We start from the raw sequence: 15840 nt of genomic DNA, 5'->3' as shown, positions 1-15840 counted from the left end.
CATATAGCATATATTCAACCCAAAAAAACAGTGACAATTTGTTGTTGACAAAGGACAGCTGGACATATAAAGGGCTCCATTACCTTCAGTAGCTTAGGGCCTCATCCAACCTAAATCTGTCCCTGTACGCACCATTTGCTAAATGGGCATATAAGGCAGACCTAAATGGATCAGACCAAGGGCCATCAAGTTCAGCACCCCATGTCTTAAAGCGGCCCAGCCAGGTGCCTCCGAGTGCTTATGAAGGTTGCAACTGGCCTCTCCCTGGTGCGTCACAGTATCTGATATTCCTAGGACTTCACTGCCTCAGTCCACAGTGGTTTCATCTAAAGGACTGTCCCGTGGACCATGGAGCAAACTTGTTTTCACCTGCTCTGGAGGCTAGGACCCAAAACAATGGGTTCAAGTTACAAGAAAGGAGATTCCAACTAAGGAGGAACTTTCGGAAGGTGGTGGGCTCTCCCTCCATGGAGGTTTTTAAGCAGAGACTGGATGGTCATCTGTCATGGATAATTTAGTTGAGATTCCTGCACTGCAGGGGGTTGGACTAGATGACCCTCAGGGTCCCTTCCAACTCTACAATCCTATGACTCTATACCATTGCCAATAAACCCTTCTTACAGACCTGGGGTAGGGAAACCAGTGATCCTCCAGATGTCCTTGAACTACAACTCCCATGATTTTTGACCACTGGCCACGCGGTCTGGGGATGATGGGGACTTCAACAACAGGTGGAAGGTGAGTTTCTCACCCCTGACACAGGTGCATCCTCCGCAAATTCGCCTGATCCCTTTATAACTTGGAAATCTCCCAAGTTAGCAGGAGACCTGAAGATAAAGTTTCATGGAACCAAGATTCCATTCCTACATTCCTAGGCCAGATTTAGGAGCTAGAAAGGTTACCTAGAAGCTGTGTTGGAGTAGAAACACCTGGCCCCTGCCTTGGTGCTTAGTTAGGAGGCGCCAGCTTTTAGGTGACAGCCCCTGAACACCTGCAATTCTTGAGGCTCTGATATGACTTTGAATGAGGGGGGAAGGAAGGAAGCAAGATTCCTTCCCTGGCCACTAGATTCCAAACTGGTTTTAAGTATTCACCAGGAGCATCTAGCACATTTTCAGGTGTTTCTCTGCCACCATTAGACCAGCATTCAAGCTCGTCCTCAGGATTTGAGACATAATCGCCATTATGCAGATTTTGAAGGCAACGTGCAGAGGCGACAAGCTCACTTGGCTTAGCCTAAAGAGCCATTTCAAGGACTATTAAGCTTAGGGGCTGATACCACAAAATTTGATGTATTAAGTACTTACGTTTTGCCCACAGTTTAATTGCTCTGAGCGTCAGCCTGAAGTTCTCCTTGTCTGGTACTAAATGAAGTATTTCATCAGTGACTCTGCAACCTGCCGGCAAACGTTAAGCCTTTGCGTTAAATCGGGCAAGGGCACCAGGCTACTGAGAGGCAGCAAGACTGAACATACACGGTGCAGAATAGGCTTCTAATTTTACCTGTCCAGTCCTCCCACACAACATGGCTTGAACTGATAAAGCTAAGTGGAAATACTAGACTTGAAGGAATGGGGTTTCTTTTGTGCAGTCAGTTTAAAACTGACTCAACCCCCCCCCTTTCTTCTTAGCATTTCTAAAAATGCTTTAACTTGAGCTGTTGAGCAAATGCATAACAAGAACACAGCTGCATAAACAAGGCTCTCTCCTTTATCAGTCTGTGACAATAAGGCTGGCCTTGTCCACTCTAAAGTGGAACAGAGATGACACTCTAGGTCTTATCTTACCACAACCCTGACGCACAGAGCTAAGTCCGGGAACAAAGCCAGAGTGCATTCTCGGAGATGATGACCTCTTCCTCCAAGATAAGAGTAGGAAGAGGAAAATCCTTTTATGGTCAGAAGTACAGGAAGGAATACCCTTTTATGGTTAAGAATACCAGAGCAGGAACATCTGTGATGTCAACCTGCGTACATAGGCTGACGTGGTTGGGTTCCTAGGGAAGGAAGGAGAGGGTGCCTGGAGGATATATATACTGCATGAAACTTCTCATTTCTTTGGACTTGCTGTGGACTCACCACGCAAGTGCCTTCTGCTATCCGGAGAGCAGAATAAACTCTTTTCTTTGAACCAACCTCGGTGTCATTTGACTTCCTTCCTCCTGTCCCAGAGCAACGCAGACCCAATCGGTGAACTCCAATAAGGCTACAGACTTATCAGGCCCATGCTACGGACAGGATTCAAAGAATCACACAGCTACATCTGCCTGTCGAGGGCATTACAAACATACGCTGCTGCGTGGCAGGCTGCTTTTGGAATTGCAACCATTCGCAGGTTCAAAGCATCACAGCTATTAAGCTTCACTGTGTCACTGAGAAAGTCTGTCTATTCCATACCTACTGGGCAGCGAGACAGCCTGCGCATCCTTCCCTGAACTTCTTGGAGGAAAAGGCAGGACAAAAAATATAGGGTGCCACATGAATCTGCTACTCATAGTCAAAAATCCCTTCTCAAGTAGGGCAGATCACAGCCATTTAATACCCAGGTACTTGAGTACCTGTGTTTAGCAGCCACCGTTAAGAAAAACTGGAAAGGTACACATTACCATTTAAGCTCCGAATACACCTTATATCAAGGCTTCCCAGATGCGAGTTGTCCCGAAGATCCAGGTTATCCGACAAGATTGGCACAGCCAGCCTCGCAAAGACGAGATCGATCTAAGAAGGCAAGGAATGAAAGTAGCCTCTCAGCAAGTGACCTCTTTAACAGCTTGCCACCAAACATCAAGAACTGCTAGAGCAGTAGAAATGCCTTCGAGCATATTCTACAGACACTGCTCCGAGTATTTTTTTATTTTATTCATTCAGTAATATTTTTAGGCCGCCCTCTGTTGACAAGGCGGACACAGTAAAGCAGGTTGCCACAAGGGATTAAATTTAACTGCAGAACAATCAAAAGGGACCTTCCTGGTGAGGCGCTCCTTGAAGTGTTTAGGCCACAGGTTGTTTAGGGCTTTATAGGTAAACAAGCATACAAGCATCTTAGATTTGGCACCAGAGTGTTGAATTGGAAACCAATGCAATTCCTCCAGGTGAGTGTTATGTAGTCCTAATAAGCTGGTGGATTAATAACTGAATTGTTCCACATGGAGCCCCATAGCCAGCCTAATGCTGGTGGTCAACAAAAAAGGTTTAAAGACTGTTTCAAGGCAAATCTTTAAAAATGTAGTATAAACACTGACAACTGGGAAACACTGGCCTGCGAGCCCTCCAACTGGAGAACAGCCTTTACCAAAGGTGTCATGGGCTTTGAAGACACTCGAACTCAGGACGCAAGGGAGAAACGTGCTAGGAGGAAGGCAAATCCACACTGTGATCAACTCCTGCCTGGAAACCAATGTCCCCACTGTGGAAGGATGTGTGGATCCAGAGTTGGCCTCTACAGTCACTTACAGACTCATTGTTAAAACCGTGTCTATGGAAGACAATCTTACTCGGCTACGAGGGATCGCCAAAGAAGAAGACTGTGGGGTTACCAGCACACAGATTCCTGTGGTAAGGCTGGTGAAAGGCACTTAAAAAAATAGTTTTTATTTAGGTTTTTCGTGTTATAAAGCAAGCAGATAAGCAGGGAAAGGTGCTTCTATTGTCTCCACTTTCAATTCATAGTCTTTTCCAGAATTGTACCCGACTACAACACTTGCCCTTTCAAGTTGGACTATATCTGATAAGGAAACAGTGGGAGAATTTGCTACTATTCAAACCTGTACAAAACGAAAATGCCATACAGAGATAGAATAGGACAATTCTTACCCAAAACAAAATTAACGAGTCCATCTAATGGAAAATGGGCAATATTTAAGACAGATTAAGAAATATTGGAAAGGTTGAAAGAAAACAAGGCTCTGGTCCCAGATGGGCTGACATGGATGTTTTATAAAAAAAAGTTTTCTGGTACTTTTGAGTCCATTGAAAAATACAATGAATGAAATGGTAGAAAAATATATTCTGGGGACCTGGAAAGAAGCCAATATAGTGGTGATTCTAAAGGAAGGCAAGCACCAATCATCAGTGACTGCATATTTCCCAATATCCTTATATAATCCACAGATTATAAAATTTTCATTGGAATATTGGCATAAAGTCTGAACAGCATTATAAGCAAAACTAATGGTCCAGATCAGACAAGACTTATATGGGCAAGGAAAACGAGACAGTATTTGTGAAATTATAGCTATTATGAATTATGTGGTAAGTAATAAACATGGATTAATACTTTTGTTTCTTGATGTGGAGAAGGCCTTTGACAATGTGAAGTGGCCTTCTCTATTTCAGTTAATGAAATTCCATAATTTTGGAGATAAATTTATAAATTGGTTTCCAGTTTTCTATACTGACGCCAAAGCGAGGGTTTTAGTGACTGTTACATCATCAGTAACACTTAGCCCATCTACTGAGCCATCAATGCACTGTAAATCCAAGGTTTCTATTTGGGGGAAAGCCTCATTTTTATTTTTTTACTGTAATCAATATATTTTTGCCTCTTTTACCACTGTCTCTGCCCTTATTCTAGATATCTTTAAAATGAAATCAATTAATTTAACCATAGCTGCACACACCCATATTTTATCTTTCCATTACATTTTTAAAGATCAGTCTTTTGTATTAGGTATAATTTGGCGCTGTGGGTTAAACCACAGAGCCTAGGGCTTGCCAATCAGAAGGTCGGCGGTTCGAATCCCCGCAATGGGCTGAGCTGCTGTTGTTCGGTCCCTGCTCCTGCCAACCTAGCAGTTCAAAAGCACGTCAAAGTGCAAGTAGATAAATAGGTACCACTCTGGCGGGAAGGTAAACGCCGTTTCCCTGTGCTGCTCTGGTTCGCCAGAAGTGGCTTATTCATGCTGGCCACATGACCCGGAAGCTGTACGCCGGCTCCCTTGTCCAATAAAGCAAGATGAACGCCGCAACCCCAGAGTCAGCCACGACTGGACCTAATGGTCAGGGGTCCCTTTACCTTACTAATGATTAAAGTGCTTTGTTCCATCTCCGAGTCTTTACATTCCATCCCCCAATTCTCTGGGTTCCTTGCTCCCAACCTTCTAAAGTCAGCCTCATGCTTCCACTGAGCATGCTTAGTCCTCGTTGGACGAATGTGAGTCCCATCTACGTTAAATTATTTAACTTGCCATCGATCCTCCCATCAGTTGCAATCCATTTAACCAACTAAAGCACTCATGAAATGCAATCACATAGGATCATCTAGTTTCGCCCCCAAAACCACCATAAATACTAATTTCTATGAAGGAAAGAGGAAGTAATGATTATTATTTACCTCAATACCATCAAATTCAAACTTGATGACTGGTACATATGCATCTTCTACTGCCTGTAGGAAGGGGAGATTAAGACAGCTTTTACGTAATCCAAGTGACTGCATTTGGAATGAGATGCATTAACAGTATGACACAGAGATGGACCAATGTTCCAATTCTCTACAAGGCGGCCTCATACCACCCAATAATCATGTCAAGCACAACGCTGAAGGAATGGGTTTCCCAAATCTAAAACCTGACTGTGCAGTCGGTCTAAAAATGGGCCCTTCTCCATTAGCTAAAATCCATTAACTTGAGCACTTGAGCCAATGTATAACAAGAACCCAGCTGTATAAACAAAGCCCTCTCCTTTATCAGTACGTGACACTTAATAAATGGCCTTGTCAGTTCCGAAGTGGAGACGGGACCGCAGAGCTGGCGCTTATCTTATCCTGTAGGATGTAAATATCCTGACACTGACGCACAGACTCTCCAAGACAGAGTCGGTCAGTCCCCACGGCCGGAGATAGAGATGGCGTCAAGGGAAACTCCTATAGCTGGGTGACCCTCTTAACCCCAAGATAACAATACAGGAACAGGAACATCTGTTTATGGTCATGGATGTCAGCTTATGTACAGGAACATATGTGTATGTTCGTGGATGTCAACTTATGTGTATGAACGTACGAGGCTGGATTCCTGGGGAAGGGGGGAGAGGGTACCTGGAGGATATATATACTGTGTGAAATTTCTCTTTCTGTGGACTTGCTGTGAACTGACCACGCAAGTGCCTTCTGCTATCCAGAGAGCAGAATAAACTCTTTCTCTGAACCAAACCTCGGTGTCATTTGACTTCCTTCCTCCCATCTGGGGGCAACACAGACCCCACCAATCGGTAAAGTCTAAAAAGGCTACAATGCTTTTCAATGGAGTCAGCATGCACACGAGTAAATATTACACACACCGGCTCGTCCAAGCAAGACAAGAGACTTACTTACTCTTAAGTTCCTGATGCCATCTTTGAGCTTTAGCTTCTCAAAGAACAACTGGAAGAAGTCGGACCTTTCCACATGTCTAGGGGCAACACAGAGAGCATCTATATCAGCACCTGCAAGAAGAAAAGGCCCTCAAATTAGCAGCTTTCAGTAGCTTAAGGCAAACTACTTCCCAGGTTGAGGCGTCTTATGAGAATCATACCTTTTGTGTGGACTCCAAGCCGATAGGAACCAAATGTAAAAATCTTGCCACCACACCGTGATGAGACTGAAGATGGGAGGTTCTGCAGGAAAGTTGGAAACATTTACACCTTGAAAATCTAAGCTACTGGGTTCCAGAGGCATAGGAAGGTCAGGTGGTACCTGGTGCGGAAAATTTCTGGTCAACCCCCCCCCCCCGATTATTATGTTTTTTGCCTGCAAAAACAGTTTTACGTTATTTCATATTTTCTTACAAAGGAATGTGGATTATCGGCCTCTGATAACAGGGAGGTGACTGTGGACAGATACTTAAATCTACAGGATGGATTGTGTTTTGGCTCCACTGAATTGAATTTCAGCCTTCACGGCATATGAAAACAGCGAAGTAAAGAGTTATTTTCATGGAGGAGGGTCAAGATATTAACTGATATGCATGAAATTTCAGATATAGCTATATAATCCCTAGTTTACTAAGATAAGACCTTTGGAGCAGGTGTGTGTTTTTTTAAAAAAAGTTTTTTATGAACCGCCCTAGTACGGCAGTAATTGTTTCTTGATAATTAAGTTCTTAACCCGAGGTACCACTGTACTATCCAGGGCTTGGTGGGGCAGGTGTGGGGGGAGAAGAGGAGAGGTTGGAGAGGGCTCACCCACAGCAATGGACTTGCTGTGTACTTGAGGATGTGTGAATCATGGCAGCTGTTAATAGCTCGCCCTTTGCAGAGCCAGAATCTTACAGCAAGAACTACAGAATCCTAGCTACAAAAGGCAAGAAGGAGTAGGCTAATATAAAACTTACGTCTTTGACAAACTTCTTACCTTCTTCTCCGCAACCTCCACAATCCACTCTTTCACCAAATTATTTAGCTTACTGAGAACAACTATCCTGCAATGGGGGAAAATGTTAAAAAGGGAAGATTTAAAAGTATTAGTAGAAATTGTGGTAGCTTCAATGTTAATGTTTTTAAAAAATAAATCACTATTACTGCCTTGTTAATGTGTCACGGTAACTATTTTGCTTTCAGGTAGCAGTCACTGCCTCCTTCTTCCTGCATTCATCTCCTCAATTCACTCCTTTCCTCATCCCACCTACGACACCTGTCAGTTCGGGCATCTGTTGAAGTGGGCTGAGATTAACAAAAGCTACAACGCAATAATTTGCTCACTCTTCACTGTTTTTGCTGCAGCAGATTAACGCGGATAGCCTTCCGGTAATTACTATACGCTTAGTAATTTGAACAAATATTATGCAATATGGTGGTCCTTTGTTCACTATACGAAGGAAACCAGTCTTAAAGGCAAACTTTCCAAAGCATCTTCGCAGATATGGTTATCCTGAACAGAACAGCCTGAACTATATGCTTCTCTGGGAACAACTGTCTGCGACGGGGAATACAACTTTTGTGCTGTCCCCAAGACATTCTGGATATGTGGATAATTTGTATGGACTGATAAGAATCATTTGTGTGTTAATGTACTGTCTCACACCCATGGGTGGTGGTGGTGGATATCATATAGTAGGCATCTCTCGAGAGACAATGGAGTGCACCTCCAAGGGTCAAACTACTGCACTAGCAGCACCAAAATGACCTCCCCATGCTGCAAAGACTGGACAGTGTGTCTGGAGGTCCTGGGTTGCCTAGACAACAAGACCCCCCCTCTCGGCCTCGCTGATAATAATAGTAATAATAATTTTTTATTTATACCCCGCCCTTCCCGGTTCAGAAAACCTGGCTCAGGGCAGCTAACAATAAATTTAAAACACTTAATCGTAAAAGCAGAATAAAATACAGTGTAAAAACATGAATAACAATATAATTCAAAATTCAGAAATCAGTTTGGGGGAAATCCATCTAATAAGCATTAGATAATCACCAGGGCTAGCTGGCTGAATTAGTCCTACTTGGGCCAGTGAGGAGGCCAGGGGAGAATTAGCTGTGGGGTCCCAGAGCGGGTAATCTTCATAAAAGGGATGGGGGAAGGAAGAGAAGGGAAATAAAAGATTCAAATCTGAATTCAAATTAAAGGCCAGGCAGAATAGCTCTGTCTTATAGGCTGATGGAAGGAGGTTCAATCCTGAAGGGCCCTAGTCCCATGGGACAGAGCATTCCACCAGGTCGGAGCCATCACTGAAAAGGCCCTGGTCCAAAGGAAACCAGAGCAATACGTTTGGCACCAGCTTGGCTGCAGGAGTTGCTGGAAGGAGGCGTATAAGGCGCCATCCAACAGTCTTAGGGACTCCACTCTAACTTTGTGTAGGGTTTGCTCCTTAGCCCTTTCTTCTCCTGAAGATGTCCTACAAGGCAGCAGAGTTTTATGTTTTTTTAAAAATAATTTTTATTAACTGGCCAATCACATCAAATTAAATCACATCGTATAAATTCCAAATTACAAAGCCAAATTTTTAAATTTTGTTGGGGGAACCCATACTTCAAGATCCAAAGGGGGATTCAGATCATCTTCTTATTACTGTGTTAATGTCCAAATCAGTCCCAATCAGTCCAAACAAAGTTCATAATTCTATCCAGTCTTATCTTGGTGTTTCCACATCATATCTTATTCATATAATTTCTCTTTTTCCTTTACGATCTCTTCTGTTGGTCTCCTTAAGCCGATAACAAGTATAATAATCCTGTGTGGATTTCCCGTTCCTCCACTAAGTCCAGATGGTTTCCATATATCTCCTTCGTAGATAACATCGCTCTTTCCATCGTAAATTTTGGCATTTGTCGCTCTTAAGTCCCACCGAGGAGTTGATCCACGATATGTAAACAACTCTATTTCTCTCTTTCTCCTCCCAGACCCAAGAGCTCCAACAATGCCTCCCAAAATGGCGACGACATTTTTAACTGCGTCATTCCAAAACTCTTAGCTTTCCAGCTTCATCTTGAAACATTGCTTTGGATCGAAAGTTTATCTCCACACAGCCTTAAATCCACAGCTTAAGTCCTTAATTTCTGACTCATTAGGGGAGGGGATTCTTGTTAAATCACATAAAAAAAGGAAGGCAGGTTTTCTCCCCCCTCCCCCATTTGTCATACCGTATCTTGACGTATCTTCTCATATTTTATTCTTGTTATCAGAGATCTCTTCTGTCAGCAGTCTTTACTCCCCTTTTTCCTTGAAGCATGTGCAATTAATCTCGTCCAAATTGTTTCTTTTAAAGATCATTGCAACCAGCAGCACGAATCAGAGACGGCGTCCAGGAGAGCCGGAATCCTACAGGAGGGCTTTGTGCCTAGTGCCCCCACCCCCACAAATTCGGGGGTGGTATAGGGCACAGCAGGCAAGGGCCGTCCCCCCCACAATCCTGGGGGGGTTAAGGAGGCTAATTACCCCCATCATAGCCTCCAAATTACCTCGTGTGGGTCGGAGAGATGTTATTGTCAGCCATCTTCCGATGCGCCACCTAGTGGCCCCCCCGGCAGCAGAGTTTTAGGATCGGTTTTCCTTCTCCTCGATGGGTTGACCAGCCCCATCTGCCCCCCACTTTCCTCTACAGTCCATGCTGAAAAATGGGTTTCTTGACCCACTATTGGTCTTGCTGCTCAATCTGCTGGAGCCTGTCTTCACATGGAAGGGAGGTCCCTAACTCCAAGGGTTTGAGACCCATCGGCTACCCTCACCTGGTTTGGCTGACCAGTTGAAGGTGTTCCTGAAGGTGTGTGGCTGCCGTTGCATGTTGACAGCTTCTAGAAGCCACAGGCGAGAGCCGAGTACAGGGTGTGGACCAAAGGTGAACAAACTACCCCAGAAGGAGCATGATGTGTCCCCCACCAGAGGTACTAAAAAGGTAAAGGTAAAGGGACCCCTGACCATTAGGTCCAGTTGTGACCGACTCTGGGGTTGCGGCGCTCATCTCGCTTTATTGGCCGAGGGAGCCAGCATACAGCTTCTGGGTCATGTGGCCAGCATGACTAAGCCGCTTCTGGCGAACCAGAGCAGCGCATGGAAACGCCGTTTACCTTCCCGCCGGAGTGGTACCTATTTATCTACTTGCACTCTGATGTGCTTTTGAACTGCTAGGTTGGCAGGAGCAGGAACCGAGCAACGGGAGCTCACCCCGTTGCGGGGATTCAAACTGCTGACCTTCTGATCGGCAAGTCCTAGGCTCTGGTGGTTTAACCCACAGTGCCACCCGCGTCCCCTCCCCCTGACAACCCATACACCCTGGATACCATATTATATTAGCTGTTACACTATACCTGTTTACTCTTACCTGCGACCAAGCTCTTCCTCATCTTCAAATACACCAAAAGGCTTCATGGCTTCAATCAGCTTCTGTGTGTGGATGTAATCTATTTCCCTCGGAGGAGCCAAGCTAATTGGAGCAGTGACCCCGTAGTGCCTTTGCGGCTGGTTCTCCAAATAATTTCTATACAGGAAAAGTCACATTAAACATGATAAAGGAAATAAGTTATCTCACACAGAAACACACACACTTTTAAAAACCGCATGCACTAAACTGCAGGTATTTAGTAGAAATGATTAACGTCGGTGAGTGTGATGTTGCACACTGGAAAACGAACTTCTCATGCACTTTTCTATTTTAAAATAAAAAAATTCCTTCCAGTAGCACCTTAAAGACCAACTTAGTTGGTCTTTAAGGTGCTACTGGAAGGAATTTTTTTATTTTGACTATGGCAGACCAACACGGCTACCTATTTGTAACTTTTCTATTTTAGTAAATGTCACAACTTTCTAGCAGTATCAATTCAGGCTTCTAGGAAGTCTACAATTCCCTGACACATCATGTGGTTTAAAAGGAAGTAGCACAGTTTCTTACAGCAGGGAAATGGTACTAAATACCATTTCACCCATGTAAACAAATGTAACAAAACAAGATTTGGCATAGGGCAGGTCTATAACCAACCACGGCAAATGTGCTCTATCAGAAGTAGGCAGTTTAACATAAAAAAACCTTTATTCTAAATACAGTCGTGCCTTGGATCCCAAATGCCTTGCGAGTCTAACGTTTTGGTTCCCAAACGCCACGAATCCAGAAGTGAGTGTTCTGGTTTGTGAACGTTCTTTAGAACCCAAACACTCGATGTTTCCTGCAGCCAATTGGAAGCCGCGCTGTAGTTCCCAAACGTTTTGGAAGTCGAACCGACTTCTGGAACAGATTTCTGTTCATCTTTCGAGGTATAATAATAATAATAATAATAATAATTTATTATTTGTACCCCGCCCATCTGGCTGGGTTTCCCCAGCCACTCTGGGCGGCTTCCACAGAAACCAAAAAACACTAAAATATCATACATTAAAAGCTTCCCTGAATAGGGCCGCCTTAAGATATCTTCTGAATGTCAGGTAGTTGTCCATCACCTTGACATCCGATGGGAGGGCATTCCACAGGGCGGGCGCCACCACCGAAAAGGCCCTCTGCCTGGTTCCCTGTAGCTTCGCTTCTTGCAATGAGGGAACCGCCAGAAGGCCCTCGGCGCTGGACCTCAGTGTCCGGGCACTGATACCACCGTATCAGCCCAAAATCTACCAGCGTGCATTCATAATCCAGAGCCACACTTGCAGAAAAACAACAGTACTATCTTGAAGGCTCTATCAATATTGCTTTCCGATTTCATGGACTACCAACATGCTTGGGTAATCCAGCTCACTGCCTTTTCTCCAAAGCCACTCTCTAATGGACTGTGTATATCAGCGATAGGGAACTGGTGATCAGATGTTGTTGAACTACAACTCCCATCAGTCCCCACAGGCATGGGCAACCATCAGGGATGATGGAATTTGTAGTCCTACACCAGATAGAGAGAGCCACAGGTTCCCCATCCCTGATACACAAGGATTTGTGCTGTGGTGGTATTGCTGCCGCTGCTATTGCTTTTACCGTGGTTTTTATCTGCTCCTGTTTTTATAAATGGTTATTCCTGTTTTTGTACACCCTTGTCCTGGGATTGCTTTTGCGATGAAGGACAGGTTAAAAATATTTTAAAGCAAATAAACTAACAGTACCATAGCAATTGCATTCAGATACAGCACTTGCTAAGTTAGGCTTCCAACTAAAGTTAACCCCAATAAAACCAACAAGTACCTTACTTTTTATTTTAAAAGATGGCACCACAGCCCAACCCTGGCATAACCAAACTCCTTTTCCTTTTCTGATCTCTTCTGACCCCTTTTTGGAGGGCACATTTTATCGGGATAGGCAGAAAAGCATGAAGAAGATTCTTCATTTTATTAGTACATCATAATGTTATATTGATACTGCCAATTTAAAACTAATACAATTTATGATTGCCCCATCTGGGGCAACCCAGCCAGATGGGCAAGATACAAATAATAAAATTATTATTATTTGGAAATGTAGTATGTATGCAACATTTAAGACATTATTTGGTGACAGGGTAAAAAAAAAAGGGTGAGGTGAATAATTAGTTCAAGTTCCTCATGGCAGATTATTATTAAACCTCTGTTACTACCATGTAACTGATAATAAATAAATAAATAAATAAATAATAATAATAATAATAATAATAATAATAATAACAATAACAATATATTATTTATACCCTGCCCATCTGGGTGGGCTTTCCCAGCCACTCTGGGCACCTTCAAACAAAATATTAAAATACAGTAATGCATCAAACATTAAAAGCTTCCCTAAAGAGGGCTGCCTTCAGATGTCTTCTAAAAGTCTGGTAGTTTTTGTTCTCTTTGACATCTGGCGGGAGGGCGTTCCACAGGGCGGGTGCCACTACCGAGAAGGCTCGCTGCCTGGCTCCCTGTAACCTCACTTCTCGCAGGGAGGGAACCACCAGAAGGCCCTTGGCGCTGGACCTCAGTGTCTAGGTAGAACGATGGGGATGGAGACGCTCCTTCAGGTATACTGGACCGAGGCCGTTTGGGGCTTTCAAGTTACAGATAGGTAGCCGTGTTGGTCGGCTACGCTCATACCAATAACTAACTTAGTTGGTCTTTAAGGTGCTACTGGAAGGAATTTTTTTATTTTGACTATGGCAGACCAACACGGCTACCTGCTCATACCAAGAACTAACTTAGTTGGTCTTTAAGGTGCTACTGGAAGGAATTTTTTTATTTTGACTAGGGCTTTCAAGGTCAGCAGCAACACTTTGAATTGTGCTTGGAAATGTACTGGGAGCCAATGTAGATCTTTCAAGACCCTGTGTTATGTGGTCTTGGCGGCCGCCCCCAGTCACCAGTCTAGCTACTGCATTCTGGATTAGCTGTAGTTTCCGGGTCACCTTCAAAGGTAGCCCCATATAGAGCGCATTGCAGCTTTTACCAGACCTTTGGGGCGAAACCCAATACTCTGAGTGATACTGCCTAGCATGAGCGTAGCCTGGGGGTGCAGATGCCCCCCAAATCAAATAAATAAAAATACTTAACATACCAGCCACATCACAGATAACCCGGTTCTACCCCTCCAACATAATGCCTCGCCCGCCCCCCTGAATAAATCCTGGCTACGCCCATGCTGCCTGGACCTTCGGTGGCCAAGTACTGTAAAATACTTTAAGGGATGGAGTATTTGTAGAGGTGCGAGTCAGGACCTTAGCAAAATTCCCTCTTCCCCACAAATCCTATTGCTAAAGTGGTTCTCCACTCCAGGGCATCTAACTGTGGACCAGGAGTGTAGCACCAACAGAGCATTTTTTTAATTTTGCAGTACACGGGTTGATAATATAGGGGTGGTGTTTTTCACTTCTGGGAACAGCTGGGGGAACACCTTTTCGAAGGGCCCTCTATACAAAATATGCACATCCGGGAGCAGGCTGGGTGAGAATCTCTTTCTCCTTTTTGTACCATTTTAAAACACCACCATTGTGGGAGGCAGTATGCCTTTGAATACCAGTTGCTGGGAACCTTAGGACAGCTGACTTGCTACTATGCTCATGTTCGGGTTATAGGCTTTGTTAAGTTGTGGGTGAACATATCAGACGACACAGCGATTCTTCAAACAGCTCTTGTTTATTCACAGGCCAGAACAGAACTGAACTGAAGGGTTCCGTCAGCCTGCTTATATAGAGCTCCACTAGAACGCAACAGTAACCATTTTTTGTAACTATCCAATCACTGAACGTCACTTTCGTTCCCTTATTTGCATATGTGGACATGAACTATCTACAGTATCGCCCTGCTGGCCCAGGGTGAGAACTTCAGTACATAACAGGCTTCCCACTGTGAGAATAGGGAGCTGGAATAGATGGTCAAATCCAGCAAGCCCTCCTCACCTGCAATTCCCAGTAAATGGTAGTCAGAGGCATGAATTTGTCTTAACCCCTTTTAGCCTGGTGGTCAACAAACACAACACTGTGTGAAATTCAGGCGTTTAAACTATGTGCTTTGTGGAGTTGTTATACTTCATCTTGTCTGCCCTGAAGAAGAGCCTAGGGGGAACAGTGGAGATGGGCAAAATAAAAAAATTCCTTCCAGTAGCACCTTAAAGACCAACTAAGTTAGTTCTTGGTATGAGCTTTCGTGTGCATGCACACTTCTTCAGAATCGTGCATGCACACGAAAGCTCATACCAAGAACTAACTTAGTTGGTCTTTAAGGTGCTACTGGAAGGAATTTTTTTATTTTGACTATGGCAGACCAACACGGCTACCTATCTGTAAGTGGAGATGGGGTTCTTGTTTTTACCTGTAAGCCGCCTTGAGCCCAGTCAGGGAAAAGGGCGGGGTGCAACTTAATATATAATAGTAATAATAATTAACACAAAAAACCCACCCACAACACCCTCTTGCCAACTTTGCATGTGGCAATACCAATTCTGGCACGCAAAACCACATGCCACAGTATTCATTATTGTTACGATTTATTAAATATCCACGCCGCCCTTCATCCGAGGGTCACAGGGCGCCTTACAAAACGAAAACACAAAAGCAGGTAACTACCATCGGAACTAGGAGCAGCAGCAAGACGTGCTTCCAGCCTTTTCTAAGCGCAGTTAAGGCTGTTTGGCTGCAATTAGCTAATTACAGCTCCTCTTCTCTCTCTATGGAAGCTGCATCGTCCCAGAGAGAGCTAAAAACGGGTGCAGTAAAAGCAATTTCCCCCAAGGACGCCAAGTTTCAAACAGGTAAAGAATTATTGTTATTATTATTATTAAAAACAAACTGGGCTAGGAGAGCGAGAAGCATTCGCCCCTAAACCCATCCCATGCCTAGAGAAGCTGCTGGTCCCTGGACAATGAATGAATTGAATGAATGAATGAATAATGCAGCTGTAGCAGCAGCAGCAGGACCACGCCCACCCCTTACCCGCAAGTCTCCTTCATAGCCACCGCCAGCGCGAGCTCCGGGCGCACCTCCTGCTTCCAGCGCGCGACGCAGCCACCTGCAGCCAAGC

General features: G+C 44.3%; 1 protein-coding gene across 2 annotated transcripts in view; it reads right to left on the bottom strand.

Moving 5' to 3' along the window:
* PAPOLG (poly(A) polymerase gamma) overlaps positions 1-15840 on the bottom strand; it is a 38697-nt gene that overhangs the window by 20262 nt on the left and 2595 nt on the right. Inside the window, exons 1-8 of one of the 2 annotated variants that reach the window (XM_083494381.1) lie at positions 15753-15837; positions 10727-10882; positions 7327-7393; positions 6509-6590; positions 6310-6419; positions 5332-5385; positions 2606-2717; positions 1308-1397 (exon numbers count right to left, since the gene is read on the bottom strand). In XM_083494381.1, the coding sequence (XP_083350507.1) occupies positions 1308-1397; positions 2606-2717; positions 5332-5385; positions 6310-6419; positions 6509-6590; positions 7327-7393; positions 10727-10882; positions 15753-15769 (688 nt within the window). In that variant the 5' untranslated portion in view covers positions 15770-15837. Of the gene's footprint in view, positions 1-1307; positions 1398-2605; positions 2718-5331; positions 5386-6309; positions 6420-6508; positions 6591-7326; positions 7394-10726; positions 10883-15752; positions 15838-15840 lie in introns of those variants that run through there. The other variant, XM_083494382.1, reaches the window with a different exon arrangement.

Source organism: Podarcis liolepis, assembly GCF_965112155.1.
Source record: "Podarcis liolepis genome assembly, chromosome: 3".
Taxonomy (NCBI): domain Eukaryota; kingdom Metazoa; phylum Chordata; class Lepidosauria; order Squamata; family Lacertidae; genus Podarcis; species Podarcis liolepis.
This window is presented reverse-complemented; position numbering and strand designations above follow the sequence as displayed.